Source organism: Garra rufa, chromosome 5 (assembly GCF_049309525.1).
Source record: "Garra rufa chromosome 5, GarRuf1.0, whole genome shotgun sequence".
NCBI lineage: Eukaryota > Metazoa > Chordata > Actinopteri > Cypriniformes > Cyprinidae > Garra > Garra rufa.
The window spans coordinates 50,945,440-50,970,311 of record NC_133365.1 but is presented as its reverse complement, the minus strand read 5'-3'; the positions used below and the strand labels follow the sequence as shown (position 1 = coordinate 50,970,311).

Genomic DNA, 24,872 nt, shown 5'->3' with positions numbered 1-24,872 from the left:
GACATAAAAGATTACATACTTTTAATAAAGTTAGAAAAATGTCATTACAACAGTAAAAACAAAATTCCCTTTTAAGGAGTCAAATATCACCTTGTAATGGGAAGGCTAATTTTTCATCAGATTTTCAAATTATAGATTAGATGGTGCTCCTGAATTTGTTTTTTTAAGTTAGGAGCACAAGTGAAAGAATAGTAAGTGTAGAGCCCTGAAAGGGATTTTGGTGAGTTTATATTAACGTGACTTTTGATTCAGAATTTGGTGTCTAGGAAAAGTTTGCGATATTAAGTGTCTTCTGAAAACTTTTGAATTGAATTGAGATTCTGGGGTTCTCAGGGTTCTTTGTTTTTCTTAGCAGCTGGATCAAGAAACATAGATCTAGAAAAAATAAGCTTCTCTGTGTTCTGTTTTAGTTTGGCAAGCAGGAAATTGAAATTGGATATAGCAATTTTGTGAAATGATGACAAAAATAAACATGTTAAAAAATGAATAGTGTACGTTTAATTTCACTATCAGTGTGCGATTAATCGCAGTTGATCACACAAAAAGGGTGCGATTAATTGCAATAAAAAAAGCTATTGACAGCCCTAATATATGTATAATGTTTAACTCTTATGACTGGCTTTGTGGTCCAGGGTCACAGATTATCTTTATATGTGTTGCCTGACACTACTGAACAGATATGAAGTCTTACCTTCGTCACAAACCTCACAAAGCAGCAGAGAGAAGGAGAATTGGTATTCACAGAGTCTCCACAACTATTCACACACATCCTGCATTTACAATTCACAGGTTCACACATGAGGTGTGAGAAGGATGTGTTGAAGACGAGATGAGTTTGGCCTTCTGTCCGTCAGACCTCAAGTGTTAGACACACACACACACACACAGAGAGAGAGAGAAACCAACAGGGAAAAATAGATATTTACACCCGCGCATGAACGTTAGATAATAAAACGGACGAGTAGCACGTGTTTGTTTGACTTGAGAATATGCCAGATATGAGCGCTGTACTCTTCACCTGTGTGAAGAAACCAATCACACACACTGTCAACGACACAGAAAACATCACAATGAGATGAAACCCGGTGCGATAATGAATTCTGCGCGACGTATTATAAGTCAGAGAGAACAGCTGTTATTTTTCCATCTAAACTTAGAAATAAATGGGAAGTTTTGAAATAAAATGACCACATGAAATGTGAGAAATATTCTGCAGTGTTTCTAAATGGTTGTTTTAATTATGTCCTTTAAATAAATCTAAAAATAGTAGATGAGTTGAACCAGATAATGCAGGAAAATCAATAATTTGATTTATATATTTATAATTTTAATTATTAAAACCAAAACAGAAAAGGAAAATCAATAACTAAATTAATAAAATTGTTAATTTTGTCATTTGATTTATATATTTATCATTTTTGTTCATCGTTAAATGAATAAAATTAGTCATTAAAATTAGTCATTAAATTAATAAAATGATAACTTTTATGATTAATTTAGTACATTTTAGTTGTTTTAATTTTTATGTAATTGTAATCATTTTAAAAATGGAAGATGAGTTGAATCATATTCAATAATGAAATTTAATACAATTATTTATTTTATCATTTGATTTATATTTTTATAATTGTATTAAAACCAAAACAGAAAAAGAAAAACATTAATTAAATTAATGCAATTATTTGTTTAATAATTTATTATTTATGAATTATAATTATAGAATTTCAAATATTACAACTAAAAAAGAAAAAGAAAATTAGTCATTAAATAAATAAAATTATAACTTTTATGATTAATTTTGTAACTGTTAGGTCTTTTTAATGTCATTTTAATAATTTAAAAATATGATGACTTGAACCAGAGAGTACAGAAAAAATATTAAATTAATAAAATTATTTATTTCATTTCTATAATTTCATTAATTAAAACCAAAACAGAAAAGGTAAATTAGTCATTAAATGAATAAAATGGTAACTTTTATGATTAATTTAGTAATTTATAGTTTTTATGTCATTTTAATAGTTAAAAAATAGATGAGTTGAACCAGATACAGTACAGAAATATTTACATTGTTATTTATCAATTATATTTCTATCATTTAAATTATTAAAACCAACAGAAATGGAAATTAAATTCAATACATTTAATAAAATGGAAGATGAATTCAACCAGATAGTACAGAAAAAAAATATTAAATTAATAACATTATTTATTTCATAATTTATTATTTATGATTTATTTCTATAATTTCAATTACTAAAACCAAAACAGAAAAGGAAAATATGTCACTAAATTAATAAAATGGTAACTTTTATGATTAATTTAGTAATTGTTAGTTTTTTTTGTCATTTTAATCATTAAAAAAATAGAAGATGAGTTTAATTAAATTAATAAAATTTATTTCATAATTATTAATTGAAGAAACTAGAAAACGACACAGAAAACATCACAATGAGATGAAACCCAGTGCGATAATGAATTCTGCGCGACGTATTATAAGTCAGAGAGAGAACAGCAGTTATTTTTCCATTTAAACCTGGAAATAAATGGGAAGTTTTGAAATAAAATGTGCACATGAAAAGTAAGAAATATTCTGCAGTGTTTCTAGGTGACTAATGAAGTGTAAGTAAATGAGTCTCCTGTCCCTCTCCGTTCTCCACAGTCTTGAGGAAGACGTTTGAGCAGGAACCCTTGGGGAAGGAGGTGTCGCTCGAACAGGAAGTGCTGCTGCAGTGCCGCCCACCCGAGGGCATACCGCCTGCTGAGGTACTCTCTCTCTCACACACACACACACACACACACACACACACACACACACACACACACACACACACACACACACACACACACACACACGTGTCAATACCGTACAGATCAGCTTTGCCTTTAGGGATGAATGTCAAGCTCTATCCTGTGTCACCAGCTGTCAAACTATTTATTTTAATAATTAAATGTACTAATTAATATGTTAAATTGACAGCTCTTATTCATATTAGTAGGGTACAGCAGGACTGTAAGCAAAAAATTTGATTTTCAGTACTACTATAGTGTATGATTACAGAAAAAAATGTGTAGTATTTGAAACTTTTTTGTTTAGAATTATAATGATTAAAGAAAAACAGAGAATTACAGGAAAATCAGTCATTAAATTAATACAATTATAACTTTTATGATTATTTTATTAATTGTTCGTTGTTTGTGATTTTAATGATTTAAAAAATGGAGGATGAGTTGAACCAGGTAGTACAAAAAAATTAATAGTTAAATTAATAAAATTGTTTATTTCGTAATTTATTATTTATGATTTATATTTCTATTATTTCCATTATTAAATCCTAAACCAAAAAAAAAGAAAAATTAGTCATTAAAATAATACATTTATAACTGTTATGACTAATTTTGTAATTTTTAGTTTTTTTAATGTTGTTTTAATAATTAAAAAAATGGAATGGATTTATTAAAACCAAAACAGAAAAGGAGTATCAAATCAAATATAAATTAATAAGAAACGAAATAGGAATAAAGTACAGAAAAATGAATTAAATTAATAAAATTATTTATTTTATAATTTATCATTTACATTTCTATAATTGTAATTATTAAAACCAAAACAGGAGAAATCAATAAGACAAGGAAAATCAATAATTTATTATCAATGATTTATGTTTCTATAATTTTAATTAATTAAACCAAAACTGAAAAGGAAAATGTAATAATGTAATATTGTATAATGTAATAATGTACAATGTAAATTATAACTTTTATGATTAATTTTGTAAATGTTAGTTGTTTTAATGTTTATGTCATTTTAATTAATGTAAAAATAGAAGATGAGTTAAACCAGATATTACAGAAAAAACAAAAATTAAATTAAAACAGAAAAGGAAAATGTATTATTTAAAACTTTTTTTTTTAGAATTTTAATGATTAAAGAAAAAGTATAGAGAACAGGAAAATCTGTCATTAAATTAATATTATAAGAACTTTTGTGATTAATTTTGTAATTGTTGTTTTTTTAATTAATTTTAATAATATTCAAATGGAAGATGAGTTGAAGCAGACATTACAGAAAAAAAAATTGGTTTTATATATTTATAATTTTTGTTAGTCATTAAATTAATACAATTAGTCATTAAAATTAGTCATTAAATTAATCAAATAATTTGTATGTAGTTTTAATAAATGTAAAAATATAAGATGAGTTAATTCAGGTACAGAAAATAAATAATTTAATTAATAAAATATTTATTTTATAACTTGATTTATATATTTATAATTTTAATTATTAAAACCAAAACAGAAAAGGAAAATCAATATAGTTAATTAAAATTAATACAAATATTTATTTCAGAATTTATTATGTATGATTTATATTTCTATAATTCCAATTATTAAAACCAAAACAGAAAAGGGAAATAAGTCATTAAATTAATTAAATTATACATTTTATGATTCATTTTGTAAATGTTAGTTGTTTAAATATTAGTTTAATATTAATATTTACATTTAAAAATAGAAGATGCATTGAACCAGATAGGTAAGTGTACTTTTGCATCCATTCTTTTTTTATTGAACGTTGATGGAGACATACATATTTTTACACATATTTTGTGTAAAAACAAATTAAAAGGATGAGCCTTTTTACTATGCATATACAGATCCTTTAGCTTAAGTAACGTGTTATCTTGATGCAAAACAGTCACTTCCAAAATATAAAAACTATAGATATATTATTCAAAATGGAAACAAAAAGATACAAAGTTATCTTTGTGGATGTTAATATAATGAACTATATGAACACATTCTGTGAGGACACCTGTTAGAACTTGAGCAGAATTGGCTCCTTGAGAGCAGCTGGTTAAATATCATAGAAAAAGTGGCTCAGAAATGTGAGTTTTTTTCTGAGAAAAGCTTGCACATCATTTGAATCCAGATTTCACTTTTTTATATAATGCAGTAATGCAGAAATGTTCGTTGAGAAGTGTCAGTTCCACTGAACTCTAAGGTCTCATGAACTGTGTAAAAATAGAGAAGAAGTGTGAAAGTGTAAATGGAAGGCAGAATAACAGTTACTTGACAGATTTACTGTCTAACAGTTTAGACACGTGTTTTCCATGATCTTAAAAACCTTTGAATATACTTACATTTTTTTTAATTAATTTTGCAGACAAATATTAAAGTGCCTATAAACATATAATTCTATATTTAAAATATTTTAAAAATGTTACATTTGTAAGTCTTTTTTAATTTTATTTTTATTTTGATGAGTTGGACAAGATAGTAAATTAATTAAATTAATAATTTTATAATTAGTTTTACAATTTATTATATTTTAAGGATTTTTAAAGTATTAATAAATAAAAAACAAAAATATGACATAATTTGAACTGTATAGTACAAGAAAATTGATCATTAAATTAATACAATTAAATGTCACTTTTAATTATTTTCATTTTTTTTAATTATTTGAAATTATTGCCATTTTTTAGAATTGTAATAATTAAAAAGAGAATAGGAGGATTTGAACCAGATACTACAGGAAAATCAATCATTAAATTAATTAATTCAATACTTTTGTCACTTTTAGTTATTTTAATAATACACTTTTTATAATTGGAATTACTACAAAACAGAATAGGATTATTTGAACCAGACAGTACAGGAAAATCATTAATCAATATAATAACATTATATTTTTATATAATAAATTATGATAATAATTATTCATTATATTACACTTTAAAAACAGGAAAATATTATTTGAATTGTACAGGACAGGAAAATCTATCATTAAATTAATACATATATTAATTTTGTCACTTTTAGTTATTATAATAACATTTTTATCATTTTAATAATTAAAAAAATAATGGGATGATTTGAACCAGACAGTACAGAAAAATCATTCATCAATGAAATAAAATTATATTTTTTATAATAAATTATGTTAATAATTATTCATTATTATTCATTATATTACGCTTTAAAAACATTAAAAACAGAAAAATATTATTTGAACCGTATAGAACAGCAAAATCAGTCATAAAATTAATAAATTTAATATTAAATTAATTTGACATTAATTTATTAAATAAAAGCATAGATTTTTGTCACTTTTAATTATTTCAATAATAAAAAACTGAATAATTTATATAACTATAATTAATTATTATTATGAAATATTTTTCATTATAATACATAAAAAACAAACATTTGATGAATTTATAAATGTATTGGCTTCGTCGCTTTTAATTATTTTAATTATGCCCTTTTAAACAAAAAACAGATTGTCAAGTAAATAAAATTATTATTTCTATAATTAATTATATTTACTATTATGAATTGTTATTCCATGTATTTATGCTTTGAAAACATAAAAAACACAGAAAAATATTAATTGAACAGTATAGTACAAGAAAATCAATCATTAAATTAATAAATGTATTCACTTTTCACTTTTACTGTCACTTTTGTTATTGTAAAAAAAAAAAAAAAAAAAAAACAGAATAGGAATTTTTGAACCGGATAGTACAGGAAAATCAGCTGTCAAGTTCATAAAATTATTATTTTTATAATTATTATTAATTCTAATTATACTTTTAATTTTTTTTAGAATATTTATATGATAAAATTATATTTTTTATAATTTTTATAACAATTATAATGATTAAAAAGAAAAAAAGAATAGCTGAGATACAGGAAAATCAATCATTAATTATAATTATAACATGATTAATTTTGTACTTGTGTAATCAGTTGTCAAATTATTAAAATTATTTTTATAATTTGTTTTAATCTTTTAAAATTATTTAAATAGCATTATATTTTCTATTATTATTATTATTATTATTATTATTATTACAGGAAAATCAATCATTAAATGAATACAGTTATAACATGATTAATTTTGTACTTGTGTAATTGTTTTTAGAATTTTAATAATAAAAAGGAAGATGAGTACAAATGATGAGACTTTCCAAACAGTAATTCCTTAAAATCTATATTTATGATTTATTTCTGACCTCATGAGGTTGGAGTGTTGAAAAAGCTTAAATATCAGAGTTTTCATTTATTTTTCATCATTCGACTTTCCTGTTTCTCTACAATGCGTACGGTGTGTCCAAACCTCAGTGTGTATGTAGTGTATGCTCTTGTGCGCATCTGAACTTCGTCTGTCATCACACAGTACGTGTGTTCAAAGCCGTCAGAGTCGTTTCTGCTCCTGACTTTGACCCAGAGGTCGAGGGTTCCCAGAAGACCCACAAACGACAGCTGCGGCTCCCAGAGGACACTTCACAAACACACACACACACACACACACACACACACACACACACACACATTCGGGCCGAGTAAGTTGAGATGTGAAGAAGAGCCATGTGAATTCCACCGAGTGCTGCAATATCTCTCTGTTCTGCTCGCTGACTCCGTCTAGACTGAAAAACCTCCGTACCGTCCCCGCATGTTCCCGGAGGGTGCTGGGAACACCGTGACCCGGTCAGGATATACATTTTTTTATGTAAATATCATTTGCTCTTTCTGAACAATGCAAGCGAGTGACCTCTGTGTCCAGCGGGCGTATTTTCTGAACACCCACAGCGTGAGCCACGGCCATTAGGGAGCCAGAACGGCCAAAAATAACAGAGACCCGGCCAATCACGGAGCCCTCATTAAAATCACACTGTTTCCATGGCGATAGGATATAATATACATACAGGTTAACCTGGACACACCGGAGGCCATAGTTAGAGACCAAAGACCTTCACTTAATACACTCACAATTATATTGTTGGCCTCTGACACACACACACACAGACAGACACATGTGTGTAAAGTGTAATACAGTGGCAGGAGTTTATATACTGAGGGAGCTGTATTTGTACGATGAATGGTGTGCTATTCATAACATCCGTAAAGTCTGCAGAAACCATCAAGACGCGGTGGGAAACACACATGCAGATACACTTGAAGCACTCTAGAGACACACACACACACACACTATTGAGAGTGAAACTGTATTTCATACTAATGTTGTTAAAGCTGCTCTGGAACTGTGGCTTTCTAAACTCCCAGATACTCATAATTTAAAGCAGTTTAAGTCATTTAAACAGTCAAGCTGCACTTTTCATAAATATATGGTTCGTTCTCAGAAATGCTGCCATTTCTTTCTTTTTTTTTTTCATCCCTGTAATTACTAGAAAAAATTATAGATGCTTAGTCAGTTAGTTCAAAAGTTTGAGGTGGGTGAGATTTTTTTCATTTTGAAAAAAAAAAAGGCTGCATGTATTATGTATTTGATCAAAAATACAGTAATATTGTGAAATATTTTTTTTCTATGCACTGTTCATTTTGACAAAAACATAGTACAGGAAAATCAGTAAAATTCTTAAAATTATTATTTTTATCATTCGTTTTAATCTTTTAAAATTATTAAAATATTATTTTATTATTTATTATTATTATTATTAATATTAAATATTGTCTATGCTGTGTCAATTTTGACTAAAGCTAAAATTTTATGTTTGCATATATAATTACACACACATATGTATATATTTTTTAAAATATTTGAATGCATTTGTATGAACACTTGTATATATTTTATATTAAATAAAAATATAAATATTTGCTCAAATATTTTAGCTCTAATTTTGACATAACCGAACAAAAAAAAATGTTTATGTAATTTATGTGTATGTACTGTGTATATTTATTATGTATAGATAAAGACATAAGCACACAGTCTGTATTTTGAAAATATTTACATGTATTTACATATATATTAATATTCATAGAATTTTTATTATATATAAATATATTTAATATATAAACATATTTTTCTTAAATATATACATAAATGTGTATTTATATATACATAATAAATATACACAGTACACACACATATAATATGTACACAAAAACTTTTATTTTGGATGCAATTAATCGCGATTAATCACTCTCCAGCGTTATTTTTTTTTATAACAATAATAATGATTAAAACAGAAAAGGATGAGTTGAACTAGAGAGTACAGGAAAATCAGTAATTAAATAATATTATGTTTTTTTCTAATTTTAATAATTTTAAAAATGGAGATGAGTGATGAGTTGAACCAAATAGTACAGAAGAATGTTTTCTATGTAAATATATTTTAAAATGTTATTTATTCCTGTGATTTCAAAGCTGATTTTTTTAGCATCATTATTCCAGTCAGTTGTTCTTCAGAAATCATTCTAATATTTTGATTTGCTGCTTAAAAAACATTTATTATTATTACGTTGAAAAGAACATTTATCTGAAATAGAAATGTAGCATTATAAATGTCTTTTTTAATTAAATAAAAAAAACTTTTTATTAAAATTTTATGTATTATTTTATTTATTATTTATTTCTCCAAGCTTTTGAATGGTATAGTGTATAATGTTACAAAAGCTGAGAAAAAATGTACTCAACTTTTTAAAACGTTGATAATGAAAATATAATAAAACATGTTTCTTGAACAGCAAATCAGCATATTAGAATGATTTCTTGAGGATCATGTGACTGGAGTAATGATGCTGAAAATTTAGCTTGGCATCTCAGGAATAAATTAGCAGCAGTTGTTTTAAATAGTAAAAATATTTCACAATATGACTGCTTTTGCTGTACTTAGGATCAAATAAATGCAGGCTTGGTGAGCAGAAGAGACTTCGTATTTGTTTTTGTCATTCAAAAAGTTTGTATTTACCGTATTTCTGATCAACTAAATTCAGCCTTGGTGAGAAGATGAAGATGAACAAATGCATGCATTTGTATGCATAAACTAGCACAGTTATAAGCCATATTCAAACGTTATTAGTCAATGGACACATACTTGCAGATATTAATTTATGACTTTGACCTGCCGTGTGCGTTGTGCATTCATGTCAAAATGTGCGTGTCAGCATGTGTACTGCATTAACTCGACTCAGACACAATAACTCACTCGGTCTCCAGATGCATTTGTGAAATTTACACACCCGCTGACACATTACCAACATACAGAACATCAGCACTTTTAATTAATGGCACGCCATAAAAGTCTGTTACCGTAAACAATCTCCATCTTCATTAGCATAAAACACAGTAAAGTGCTTTTGCTCTGAGCTAATGAAGGAGATATTAATTCCTGTAACTGTGAGGCTGCAGGAGCATCAAACACGCCGCTGGAAGCTGTTTTGCAGCTTTCTGTTGAACGCGTGTGAGAAGCAGCGCTAAGGAGAAGCTAAAACAAGCAGTGTTTCCAACTTAACTACATTTGTCAGGAGCGTGACAGCAGCTTAGCTGTTTTCAAATAGAGCAGCTTTTCTACTAACAAGCTATTTTTCCCAACAAGTAGCGGTGTAAGGCATGCCGTTAGATTATATTCTCTAACCGCACACCCAATAAGTCCTAACCACCATCGACACTGGAAAAGCAATTACTAACCCAAAACCTAACCCTAAAACACTATTATTTTAACCCTGACACAGTACATTTGGAAAGAAGACTGGGGCTAGTTGTCACATGGAGAAATTGCCACAGTTGGCTGTCCAATTACACAAATGTGTGTTTATATATATATATATATATATATATATATATATGTATAAATATATGTGTGTGTGTGTGTGTGTGTGTGTGTGTGTGTGTGTGTGTGTGTGTGTGTGTGTGTGTGTGACCCTGGGCCACAAAACCAGTCTTAAGTAGCACAGGTATATTTGTAGCAATAGCTACAAAAAAAATTATAGATTTTTCTTTTATGCCAAAAATTATTAGGATATTAAGTAAAGATCATGTTACATGAAGATATTTTGTACATTTCCTACTGTAAATATATTAAAACTTAATTTTTGATTAGTAATATTCATTGCTAAGAACTTAATTTGGACAACTTTAAAGGCGATTTAAAAACTCTCAATATTTAGAGTTTTCTGCACCCTCAGATTCCAGATTTCAAATAGTTGTGTCTCAGCCAAATATTGTCTTATTATAACAATCATACATCAGTGGAAGGCTTATTTATTCATTTATTCATTATATAAAAAAAATTGAAACTTATGACTTTTTTTTTGGTGCAAGGTCAGCAATGAAGGTTGTCACATGTGTTTTCTATGTAGTAGTTTCATGCAATTTGTTACTCACATACTCACAATTTATGCTGGCCAAAACAATGGTCTAAAGTTTTTTTTTTTTTCAGATTTTATTTTATTTTATTTTTAGTGCTGTCAATTAATTAATCAAATGGACTGAATTATTTAGGCCTACATGATATGCCTACTAATTAATTAAATTATGTTAGTAGTGAAATTACATACAGGTCATGAATTATTAATTTGCTAATTTTGCATTAATGTTTATATTTTTCATCTTTATTTATTTTTTAGTGCTGTCAATTAATTAATCAAATGAACTGAATTAATTACATGATATGCTGTCTGAGTAATTAAAACATTATGTTAGTATTGAAATTACATATCATGAATTATTAATTTAATTTTCAATTTTTTTTTCCTACCATAAATATATCAAAACTTAATTTTTGATGAGTAATATGCATTTCTAAGACCTTCATTTGGACAACTTTCAAAGCGATTTTCTCAATATTTAGATTTTTTTGCACCCTCAGATTCCAGATTTTTCTGGAATCATTTGGTTCTCAGCCAAGTGTTGTACTGTTATAGCAAATCATACATCAGTGGAAAGCTTATTTATTAATTTAGCTTATTTTTTATTCATTATATTTAAAAATTGACACTTATGACTGGTTTTGTGGTGCAGGGTCACCAATGAAGGTTGTCACGTGTTTTCTATGTAGTAATTTCATGCAATTTGTTATTCACATACTCACAATTTATGCTGGTCTAAAGATTTTGTATGTTACAGGTTTATTTTATTTTATTTTATTTTATTTTTTTAGTGCTGTCAATTAATTAATCAAATGGACTCAATTATTTAGGCCTACATGATATGCCTACTAATTAATTCAATTGTTATGTTAGTGAAATTACATACAGGTCATGAATTATTAATTTAATTTTCTAATTTTGCAATAATGTTTATATTTTTCATCTTTATTTTTTATATATTTATTTCATTTTAGTGCTGTCAATTAATCAAATTAATGGAGTGAATTAATTACATAAGCTGGCTGATTCATTAAAATGTTACGTTAGTATTGAAATTGCACAGGTGAGACATAATGCATTATTTTAATCTTTATTTATTTTCTTTTTTTTTTTCTTCCGAAAATATTTTCATGTTTAATAGCAATCTTTAATAGCAGGTTTCCATTGTTTAAAAAAAATCCATATATTGTGACAACATGCCCCACTGTTGGCATGCCATAAATAAAGCATATGTTCAATGAACTGTAACTTTTTGTCATATAGGCAATAACAGTGGAAGTGTTCAATAGTTTTTTTCAGCCCAGACTTTAATAAGAAAACTGAAATTGACTTTCAAATATACAGTTACCCTGAGAAATATTCACTAGAGTAAAAAAAGGTGACAGATAGCTCCAGTCTCTTCTGGTAAGAAAATACATAGAGCATTTTAGATAAAACAAAAACAGTTTTCAATTTTAAACGTACAGATACTTAAAAATGATTTATATACAGTACACAATGTTTTTTTAATAGAAATGAATACTTTTATTTATTAAGAAAACACTTTAAATTGATCAAAAGTGCTAGTAAAAACTTCAATGTTAAACATGTCAGTTTCTAAAAGAGCTTTTCATCAAAGAATCCTGAAAAAATCGTTTTCTTGAGCACTAAATCAGTGCTGAATGTTTCAGTTTACGTAGTGAAATGTTTTGACCTAGAATCAATATTGATAGATGCAAAAATGTTTTTGACAGGAGCTGCATTCTTTGCTGAACCTAAAGTGCTTCAAAGAAGCATTACCAAAGCTTTATTTTAAAGGAAGGTTGGCAAGGTGAAGCTAAGTGTGTGTGAGCTGTGTTTAAGCTCTCAAGCGAGCGTAGAGGTCAGGAGGAAGTGTTTCAGTATGTGTGTGTGAGTGCTTTAACATGTGGCGTTCGTGGGGAAGTGTGTGTTCATTATGCAGGACTCAAGGGACGAATCGCACACACTAAACGCACCTGATCTCCATGATGACCCGTAACCGCAAATCTGGCCCCGCTGTCTGCAGCTGTCATTTATCTCAACATGCTTTCATTCTCCGGCTCTCAAATTTTTCACTTCCCTTTCTGTGTTTCATCCCTCTATCCATTCATAAACCCAACCGTATCATTCAATCAGGCTATTTGAGGACATTTCACGTTTAGTATTATATTATATATATTATATATATATATACAGTCAAACCAAAAATTATTCAGACATTTTTTACTAGTGGGTGCAGGACATTATTGTTCATTTATGTGAGTGAAGATGGCAAAGTAAAGTCAACTGTGAAATATTATACTTAAAAATTCTTCATACAGTGGACTACCAGTAAAATTGATACAAATTTGGGACCAATAATTATTCAGACAGTTTGAATTGCATTGCAAAAAATGCTTTTCTTACTTAGATTTTTTGTCTTGTTTCCAGCAAAAATATCTAAAAATTCTTAAATCAAGAAGGATCTTATAAACAAGTACAAATGATCTTGTTTTCAGAAAAAAAACCAAGTCAAAATTAAGTGCGTTTTTGCTTAGAACAAGCAAAATAATCTGCCAATGGGGTAAGCAAAAAAATCTTATTTCAAACTGAAAACAAGATTATTTTTCTTACCCCATTGACAGATTATTTTGCTTGTTTCAAGCTAAAATGCACTTAGTTTTGAATTGATTTTCATGAAAACAAGACAACAATTTTTACACGTCTAGAAAATCCTTCTTGGTTTAAGAATTTTTAGATATTTTGGCTGGAAATAAGACAAAAATCTAAGTAAGAAAAGCATTTTTTCTTAATTGCAGCGCAGGTATATTTGAAGAGTTTATTTGCAAAAATCTATTTTTTTTAATTGTGTTATCATATTTTTTTGTGTTAGTTAACTGTACTTTTTTGTTATTTTTTTAGTTAATCAAAATAACCCAACTGCGGTTTGTTTGAGATTAATTAGAATGCACAATAAAAAAAACATGATTTTTGAAAATCTGTTTTTTGCAAATGAACTCTTCTTCTTAACAACTTTCCTTTAATCCAAAAATAATTAGGATATTAAGTAAAGACCGTGTTCCATGAAGATATTTTGTAAATTTCCTATCTCAAAACTTAATTTTTGATTTTTGATTAATTCGGGCAACTTTAAATGCAATTTTCTTAAAGGGATGGTTCGGAGTAGAATTGACTTCATTGCTATGCACTCCGAAGCCCATCCGAAGTTTTTTTTACCTTAGTCAAACATTTATGGAGATATTAGAGTTTTTCGAATTGCTTGTTACAGGAGTGAATGGTACATGTGATGTATCTCGTAGATTGCACCACTAAACGTGCAAGTAATCTTACCAAACTTGTGCAGTAGTGTAAATAGGTTATGTACTCACAAAACGCTGCATCGGAACATTTGTAAGTCCACCATGAGTGTTTTAAAAACACGTTTTAGCCGATCCCTACTAGTCTCAAAAACGACGTCACTTCCCTGGTTTGAAAAAAGCACGTAAAAGTCCTCCTACAAGTTGACATGCACACAGATGTAGTAAGGGAAGTGACGTCGACGTGTCGCCATTTGTAGTTTTTGAGACTAGTAGGGATCGGCTAAAACGTGTTTTTAAAACACTCATGGTGGACTTACAAATGTTCTGATGCAGCGTTTTGTGAGTACATAACCTATTTACACTACTGTACAAGTTTGGTAAGATTACTTGCACGTTTAGTGGTGCAATTTATGAGATATATCACATGTACTATTCACTCCTGTAACAAGCAATTCGAAAAACTCTAATATCTCCATAAATGTTTGACTAAGGTAAAAAAAACTTCAGATGGGGTATTTACATGGGCTTCGGAGTGCATAGCAATGAAGTCAATTCTACTCCGAACCATCCCTTTAATATTTAGATTTTTTTGAACCCTCAGATTACAGATTTTCAAATAGTTCTATCCTAACAAACAATGCATTAATGGAAAGCTTATTTATTAAAAAAAAAAAATTACTCTTATGATATTTTGTGGTCCAGGGTCACATGTAGTTTTAGCTGATACATTGTAACAGATTTATGAAACAATCCAGCACTTTAGTTTTGAAATGTTCTTTTTGGAATTTTCAGTTCTGAATGTTACGGAATGTTCTATTCTATTTCAAAGATCAGTGGAAAATAATATGAGGCCTTTAAGGGATTCCTAGTTCCTATGGCCTTTTTTCTTCATGTATATTTCCATTCATTTGTTTTAACAGATGCCTTCTTAAAGCAACTGCCTGGAGACAATTAATATAACAAATAAGAGTGATGATATCAAAGGTTACACACAGAGCTGCAGTAATACTGTGTGTGTGTGTGTGTTTGTGTGTCTCTGTGGAGTTTGTGATCTCTGGAGGTTCTCGGTACATCTGTGTTGTGATTAATGACCGTCTCTGCCCTCAGAGAGCAAGGCAGCACAACAACAGCTCAATACAGCTCTCATCTCATTTCTCCTATCTTCTCCTCTCTTCTCCTCTCATCTTAGCTTCTCTCTCATCTCTTATTGCTCAAAAGTTGCTCTTTCATATCTCAGCAGAGAACTTGTTCTTCATTTAAATATCATGTTTGTTTCGGAAATAATTACAGGTACAAATAAGACCTTTTCCCCCATTGAATCAATTAAGAAATAATAGAGATGTCATCAAATGAAACTTTACTGCTTAAAAGATGCATTTTCAGTTATCTATCAATCAGATAGATAGATACAGTTGACGTCAAGCATTTAATTATACCTTGCAGAATCTGCAAAATGTTAATTATTTTACCAAAAAAAGAGGCATCATACAAAATGCATGTTATTTTTTATTTAGTTCTTACCTGAATAAGATATTTCACATAAAATATGTTTACATATAGTCCACAAGAGAAAATAATTGTTGAATTTATAAAAATGACCCTGTTCAAAAGTTTGCATACACTTGATTCTTAATACTGTGTTGTTACCTGAATGATCCACAGTTGTTGTTGTTGTTTTTTGTTTTTTTTTTGTTTAGTGATAGTTGTTCATGAGTCACTTCTTCAGAAAAATCATTCAGGTCCCACAAATTCTTTTTCAAAACGAATACGATGCATTCAGAGCCAGGGGTGAAAACTTTTGAACAGAATGAAAATGTTTGAATTTGAAGATCAGGGTAAATTTAACGTATTTTGTCTGCTGGGGAGCATGTAAGTATGTTCTGTAGCTTCTGACGGGCAGTAATAAATGAAAAAAAAAAAAAAAAAGATATTCAGGCAAAATAAGAAAAAAGTACACATCTTCATTCTGTTCAAAAGTTTTCACCCCTGGCTCTGAATGCATTTTTTTTTTCGTTCTGAAGCATCTGTAATAGTTCCATATGAGTCCCTCAGTTGTCCTCAGTGTGAAAAGATGGATCTCAAAATCATAGTCATTGTTGAAAGGGTTCGAATACACAAAAATGCTGAAAAACCAAAGAATTTGTTGGACCTGAATTTATTTTTATAAACTCAACTATTATTTTCTTTTGTGGACTATATGTAAACATCTTTGATGTGAAATATCTTATTCAGCTCAGTACTAAATAAAAAATAACATGCATTTTATATGATCCCTCTTATTTTAGTAAAATAAATCATTTTGCAGTTTCTGCAAGGTGTATGTAAACTTTTGACTTCAACTGTAGGCTTCTTCAATGTCCATCTGGGGGATTTGTTTTTCTTTTTTTCCCACTGGTTTTATCATCCAGCAGTTGAAAATCATGTGTCTAATCATTTAGAAAAATAATTTGTGATTTGAGGAATTCTTCATGTCTGGAAAAAAAAAACTAATAGTGACGCTTGCCTAAGCAAACACCAGTAATTAATGGCTGAGTTAATGCACTTATCACATGAGACAACAGTGTCTAGTGTGTGTGTGCGTGTGTGCATGAAAGGTATATATAGCTTTGGGCCTCAGTGACATGCTCCGATGGCCCAGTTCTGTCTGTTCAACGGCCCCCAACCCTCCCTCAGTCTGTGTCTGCATGTGTGTGTGTGTGTGTGTGTGTGTGTGTGTGTGTGTGTGAGAGAGAGAGAAAGATAAATTTCCCGTCCGCCCAACTGCGCTGAGGAATTTTTCCGCTCTTGTGTCTTTATTTAAGTCGAACTTTGATGCCGGCACAAAAGAAGCAGACAGAACGACTTTATCTGCTGAAATATTCACGCAGCCATTTGCTCTTGAAACATGCGCTCAGATCTCACACACACACACCTCCGACCTGAGCAGGAACAGGAAGCTGATCAGAGATCAGAGCTGGATCAGAACATAAGAAGCTTTGTGACAAAAAAAGGAGATTTGAAGGCTATGTTTTCAATGGAGGACTAGTATTCTGCACAGTTCACACTAAAAAAGATATACCTTGCAACTGTATACATTTCAAACTGTCATGTGCTACATTGTTGTCACATGGCATCACTAGATTTGATGTTTAATCTTTTACTATATCATTTTGATCCAATTTGGCTGAATAACCTAGCTGCTACACACAATCTCCTACATGCTTTCTGTCGTCTCATTTATAGTTTATATTTATAAGGCCTTTAAGTATATTGTAAAATCAATTGTATAATTGTTTCAGGTCTGTTTCTGCTGTTAGATCATTACTGACTTCTAAGTAAACATAAGAATAACTTTTATGATGTTAGTAATACTTCAGGATGAGCCCTTAGTGGACTGAAGCAACTTAGCTTTACTTGATTATCCATACATCATTTTTAGATAAATCAGATTAAAATGTGAGTATCAAATCATCAGGCTTTGGGGAACATTTATTTGTTCATCTCTCAATCATCATTGTATTGCATTGCATTATATGTTTTGAAACTACTTTGATCATAAAACTAAGCATGTAAATATCATCTTACTAAGATATTGGCAGATAGAGTGAAAACTGATATTTGTATGCATTTTATATAAGTTGTCTGCTATACTGTTATAAATATCTCATTGATTTACCTGACGAGCATCAGAATTTCAATTAGTTTTACTATATAAATAATATCAGCTGCACCAAATTGCATATTTTTGCTCAGTTTGATCCTCTAAACAAAACTGGGGGTCTTTTTTTGTTTCCTTATCAAGTATAAAAAAAATACTAATAGATTTTCTTTCTTTTTTTTTTTATAAACTCTTCTGTTTCAAAAAATTTTTATCTGACGATTATTTAATATGTCAGGCCTTGCAGGTTCAATTAAGTTAGTGGCTATTTTCATTTCATAAATAAAAAACTGATAGTTTAATCCAATTCAAATCCAATAAATTGTGACCCTGAACCACAAAACCAGTTATAAGGGTAATTTTTTTGATTTATACATCATCTGAAAGATGAATAAAAGCTTCCATTGGTGTGTGGTTTGTTAGGATAGGACAATATTTGGCCGAGATATTGAAAATCTGGAATCTGAGGGTGCAAAACAATCAAAATATTGAGAAAATCGCCTTTAAGGTTGTGCAAATGAAGTTCTTAACAATGCGTATTACTAACCAAAAATTAAGTTTTGATTGATATATTTAAGGTACACTCTCAGAAATAAAGGTACAATAGCTGTCACTGGGGTGGTACCTTTTCAAAAGGTACACTTTTGTACCTTTTAGGTACTAATATGCACGGCTGTAGCCAGCTATGAGGTCACCGGTCATTTTTTATATTCAAAAATAAAATACCAAGCTCTCTGAATGATTATTTAGCCGTTTAAACCACCTCATGAGTGTTTGCAATTCATGTTGCTGCGAGAAGCTAGCGCAGTGAACGGGGCTTGAGAGCGTGTTGAGTGAGAGCGCGGGTGCAGCCTCCATTTGTTGCCAGATCCACCGTGTTTTTTGACTCATTTTTCCAATTTAGTGTGACACTTTGGGACGTTAATAAAGTGGAAAGTTTAACGTTAGTGTTAGTGATATATTAATCTTATTTACAAAACACAAGCTTTGAACTTATTTCAGATATTTTTCTTTCTTTTTGTAATTGCTTGTTTTTCGTAGCAATATCTGGCAACATTGTACATTCATAAAAAAAGCTTATAGAAAATCTGTAACTTAATTGCTGACAGGAAGAAACCACAATCGGTAAGACAAACGCAGTGATCATCGTTAATATCTGAAAGAAATGTATAACACTATCAAAAACAATAGCATAATTTAAATCTGTTTGTTACAGAATGAAATAGGCTACTATGCCAAATAACGTTAACGTTACCGGCCAGCAGGAAGACGTCTCACCTTACTTCGGACCTCACTAATTTTCAAACCCTGGTTACGCCTTGCTAATATGTACCTTTTAAGGTAACAATATGGACCCTTTGGGTGCAACATTTCACCTTTTGAAAAGGTACTGCCCCAGTGACACCTGTTGTACCTTTATTTCTGAGAGTGTAGGAGATTTACGAAATAATATTTACTCATGAAAAACTATGTATTTTTGGCTATTGCTACAAATACACCCGTGCTACTTAAGACTGGTTTTGTGGTCCAGGGTCACAAATAATAGATATGAAATGGGAAAATGTGTGATATTTTTATCCGGTTTATCCATCACAGTACAAACAGTAGGTCAGATTGAGCACATTGCATTGTGGGATACAGATACAGCATGTGTGTGTGGGGGGCTGTGTCAACTGGTAGTTTCACTGACTTAATTAACAACAGCAATTGTGCCAATTATGCTAATGAGACTGCTAATGCCAAGCAGTCAATAACACAGACTCTGTGTGTGTTTGTGTGTGTGTGTGTGTGTGTGTGTGTTTGTGTGTGTGTGTGTGTGTGTGTGTGTGTTTGTGTGTGTGTGCCAGTTTATGTTCGTGATGTTGTTATCATGTCAGTTTAGTGTTATTGGGAGTGCTGAGAGGTTGTTATACTAGTAATCTACTGACACAGATAATTACAGAAACACAATAACACATGAACAGGATTCAGATTTTTGAACAATATGATTGTTTCAATGCTCTTTTGTGTGTGTGATGTACAGTATGGAAGCATATAAAAAAATCAAAACAAACTATATTTAGTCTAAAATAAATCTTTATTTTTTTTCTAAATAACATGGTACTTTTTAAGGTCTAACTTTTACATACATTTTGCAGAATCTGTAAAATGTTAATTATTTTACCAAAATAAGAGGAATCATGCAAAATGCATGTTATTTTATATTTAGTACTAACCTGAAACGCCTTTATGTCTTATTCAGGTCAGTACTAAATAAAAACAAACATGCATTTTGTATGATCCATTGTTGGGTTTGTATTTGTACATATTCATAATCTTAATGTGGTAGTTTTTAAGGGTTCCAGAGCTGGTGTATTACTGGTTTAGGTAGATGGTTTGCTAGTATAAATGGTTAGTTAAAGTTGACCTGGTAGCTGCTTGAGCTGTTTTCATATATAATAATAATAATAAGAAAGGTTTCTTGAACAGCAAATCAGCATATTAGTATGATTTCTGAAGAATCATGTGACACTGAAGACTGGAGTAATGATGCTGAAAATTCAGCTTTGCATCACAGGAATAAATTACATTTTAACATATATTAAAATAGAAAACAGTTATTTTAAATTGTAATAATATTTCATAATATTTCACTATATTAACTGCGTTCCAAAATCTAGCTTGAAGTGCTTGACCAGCACTCACATTGATATAATTAAACCAATAGATAATGAATTCAGTCATTAATCAAATGTGCTAATTTATTTTGTAATATTCCATTATTCCATAATAGTTATGGGTAAATCTAGTACTGGAATTAAATATGTTTCCTTTCATATATTTCCAAATGTCATTTTTAGTAACAGTAGGCTTCGTTTCCCAGTGATGTTTGAATGAATGTTTTGTTTCTCTAAGAAGTTCATGAAAAGAGTTCATCCAGCTGAGCGAATTCCAGGGCGGATCTTTCTGTCTGTTCTCTGCGAAAACAGAAAAATCTCTTCACAGCGTTCCTCAAATATCTGTGTCACACACACACACACACACACACACACACACACCTCGGCCCGCAGACGACACTGCTGGAGGAGGCTGTCAGCCACGGCGTCTGATCACCGAAAGATGAAAGAGACATAAACTGATTCTACTTTTGCTATCTTCCTCAGATACAAAAGAAATCAGCTCAATGTGGCCTAGCATGATTGTTTGAAACGTGCTATTTCCAGATGATCCAATATGATTTATCATGGTGAATTCAGAAGAGATAGCAGATCAGGCTAAGAGCAGCATAAAGGCATAGTTCACAAATAAAAGTGTTACATTTTCACTAAAATGAAAATTCGGTCGTCATTGGTTCACCCTCTTGTCATTCCTAACTTGTATGACTTTCTTTCTTGTGTGAAAAATAAGCTCTCTGTGTGTGTTTCATCTATTGTGTTTGTTTGAGCTCAAGGTGAAAGTAAATTCCAGGTATCTGTAATAACAGCGTTGGCTTGTGCATTATATCCTTCACCACTGGAGTGTTATTAGATGTCAAAATACAGTCTGAATATTAACATCTGCAGGACGGACTCTGATGTTTACAGTATTGAGCTATAGCTATGTTTATTTTATAGAGAGATTTTTTTTTTCCAGATTTGCTGCGAGCTTAAATGTTACATTGGATATAAGATAGTATAGATAGTATGCAGATGATGTACACAACCATTCAAAAGTTTGGCGTCAGTACAATTATTTTTTAATCATGCATACATTAAATTGATTTAAAATAATTGCTGATATTTTGAGCTTTCTGTTCATCAAAAAATCCATCAATGATTTCACAAAAATATGAACTGTTTTTAACATTAATAATAATGAGAAATATTTCTTGAGCATATTAGAATGATTTCTGAAGGATCATGTGATACTAAAGACTGCAGTAATGATGCTGAAAATTCACCTCTGCATCACAGGAATAAATTGCATTTTCAAATGTACTACAATAGAACAAGTTATTTAAAATTGTAATAATATTTCATAATATTTTGGTTGAGTTTACTGTATTTTTGATCACATAATTTCAACCTTGGTGAGGAAAATTACATAGCTAGTAAATCAAAATAGAAAACAATCAAATGTAGTCTTGGTAAGCAAAACTACATTACATAGCCTTGGTGGTAAAAAAAAATTATATTTTAAAATATATTTATATTGAAAACAGTTATTTAAAATTGTAATATTTAATTTTTTTTTTCAGTCTGCATTTTTGATCAAATAAATATAATCCTGGTGAGAATAAGAGACTTCTAAAGCATAAAAAAATCTTGCCAACCCTAAAATAATAATCATAGTAATAATAATAATAAATGCATACATGTATTTGTTTTATTTAGTTTTTGCTTTAAATTCTTCATTGTAATATGTATTATTATAAAAATGTTAAAATATTTCATAATATTTCTGTTCAGTTTACTGCATTAGCATTAGAGACTCCTAAAACATTAAAATAATAATAATAATAGTTAATTTATTTTTATATAGTTTTTGCTTTAAATTCTTCATTGTTTTTTTTTTTGGCCTTTTTTCTGGTTTGATACTAATATAAGATAGTAAATAACTATTTTAAATATATAATATAAATTTGTAAATAAGCATTTTTTTTTATTATTTTGCCATTTTCCTTTTTGGTTTGTTACTAATATGTGACCCTAAACCACAAAACCAGTCTTAAGTAGCATGGGTATATTTGTAGCAATAGCCAAAAATACATCAAAAATATGTATTTTGTATGTAATGTAATTTAGGTCAAAATTATTTTCCTTTTATGCCAAAAATCATTGGATATTAAGTAAAAATTGTGTTCCATGTGGATATTTTGTACATTTCATACTGTAAATAAATCAAAACGTAATTTTTGATTAGTAATATGCATTGCTAAGAACTTCATTTGGACATCTTTAAAGGCAATTTTCTCAATATTTAGATTTTTTTTGGACCCTCAGATTCCAGATTTTCAAATAGTTGTATCTCGGCCAAATATTGTCCTATCCTAACAAACCACACATCAACGGAAAGCTTTCAGCTTTTTAAATTTTGTATAAATCTCAATTTTAAATAAATGGACCCTTACGACTGGTTTTGTGGTCCAGGGTCACATAAGATTTTGAATATCTCTTTTAAATATATAATATAAATGAGTAAATATGCTTTTTTATTACACCTATGCAACCACTACTGTGCTCAGTTATGGCCAGTTCTGTCACTCGGATTGACAGATGTCCATGAAAGCTTGCATTTTCCAACCCTATGAGTTGTGTTTAATGTTTTATCTACTATACTAGCACTTCTATAGGCCTACTGAGTGCATGACAATATCATACATTTTACATAACCGAGGCAGAAGTTGTAGCCAAGGTGGATTATTCCTCTCATTACACCCAAACTCTCCATCAGTTTCTTCCATCCTTTGCATAAAGACGTCCACAGCATCGCTGAATAAAGCGTCTCAGGTGTGTGAGATTACAGTAGCCGTGCTGTGCACGCTGCTGATCATTGGCGCGATCGTTGAATACGCTGCATAATTCACGATAGCCCACTTAGCACAGATGTAGAGCACTTCAGCGGCGCTGGTGAGTTCTTATAAGCCTCTGCTGGGAGCTCAGCCTCATGTACCTTCACCGAAGCCTATATATTACAGCCGCCCACTTCATTTCCCCTATGGAGCGTTCCTTGATTGCGAGGCCTCGGAGACGCTCGCTTGAATCCGCAATGAGACCGTGTGCAATCTTCGGGGCTCGTGAAAGGACGCAGGTTTCCTTTCTGAAGAGATGTGGGTATAAAAAGGTTTAAGACGCTTTGAAATTAGAGGTGTTATTGTGTTTTTGGGCCTCGCACACCTGGAGTTCTGCGGAGAAGATCTTCAGCAAATATTTAAATGAGTTTTCTGTAGCATTGCTGGCAGGGTCTGTGTTTATACGGGAGAATGAAACAACCTCGGATTTCACTGATAGTGTTCAAATGCATTCAGTGCGGGGTGCAAAATTCAGAATTGAAGAATCGTCTTCCTTTCAATTCATGAGTGTGAATTGAATTGGCCGTGACATACAGGAGGGTAATTGGAATCTGAAATGGAATGACAGAAAGAGGAACAGCTAAATTGCTTTATTTATTACAGCTTATGAAATCTGTATGTCTATCTAGTCTGTCCATCCATCCATCCATGATAAGGCACCTAGATTTTCTGTGATTGCATTCTTTGAGTTCAAATTTGGTTTAAATACATAAAAACTATGCCATATATAAGAAGTACCTCTTCCATGTATGTATTCACTTTAACTTTTTAAAAAACATTAGTTGTTTGTCATTTTTCTGTTGTTCAAGGTGTCAAAATATCATGTGATGTGACCATCCAGCCATAACATCTTTAAATTTTAAATGAACTTGAATATATCATGTGGTGCGACCAAATATCATGTGGTTGTTGTTGTTGTTGTTTCTAATTTTTCTGTTCAAAGTGTCAAAATATCTTGTGGTGTGACCGTCCTGCTATAACTTCAGTTTTGGAAACATCTTTAAAATTGACCTTAATTTATTCAGATTAATTTTCTGCACTATTTGGCATTATTTCCACAAGTGTTTTTTAATCCTGTATAAAATTTCAAAGCATTTGTGTTTATATTTCTATCATAATATACAAACAAACTTGTTCCGACGTCCATTTTATGAAATATTGTGTGGTGCCACCATAATAACAGAGCCGATCCTTCCTATACGCTAAATACGCAAGCTGATTTCAAAGATGATTTATTTTTAGTTTCGTTTTATATTCACTTGATGGTTTATATACATAAAAA

General features: G+C 30.2%; 1 protein-coding gene across 1 annotated transcript in view; it reads left to right on the top strand.

The window, feature by feature from the left end:
* Positions 1–24,872, top strand: part of unc5ca (unc-5 netrin receptor Ca) — a 189,326-nt gene that overhangs the window by 90,685 nt on the left and 73,769 nt on the right. Inside the window, exon 6 of the mRNA XM_073840130.1 lies at positions 2,663–2,766. Within this exon, the coding sequence (XP_073696231.1) occupies positions 2,663–2,766 (104 nt within the window). The remainder of the gene's footprint in view (positions 1–2,662; positions 2,767–24,872) is intronic.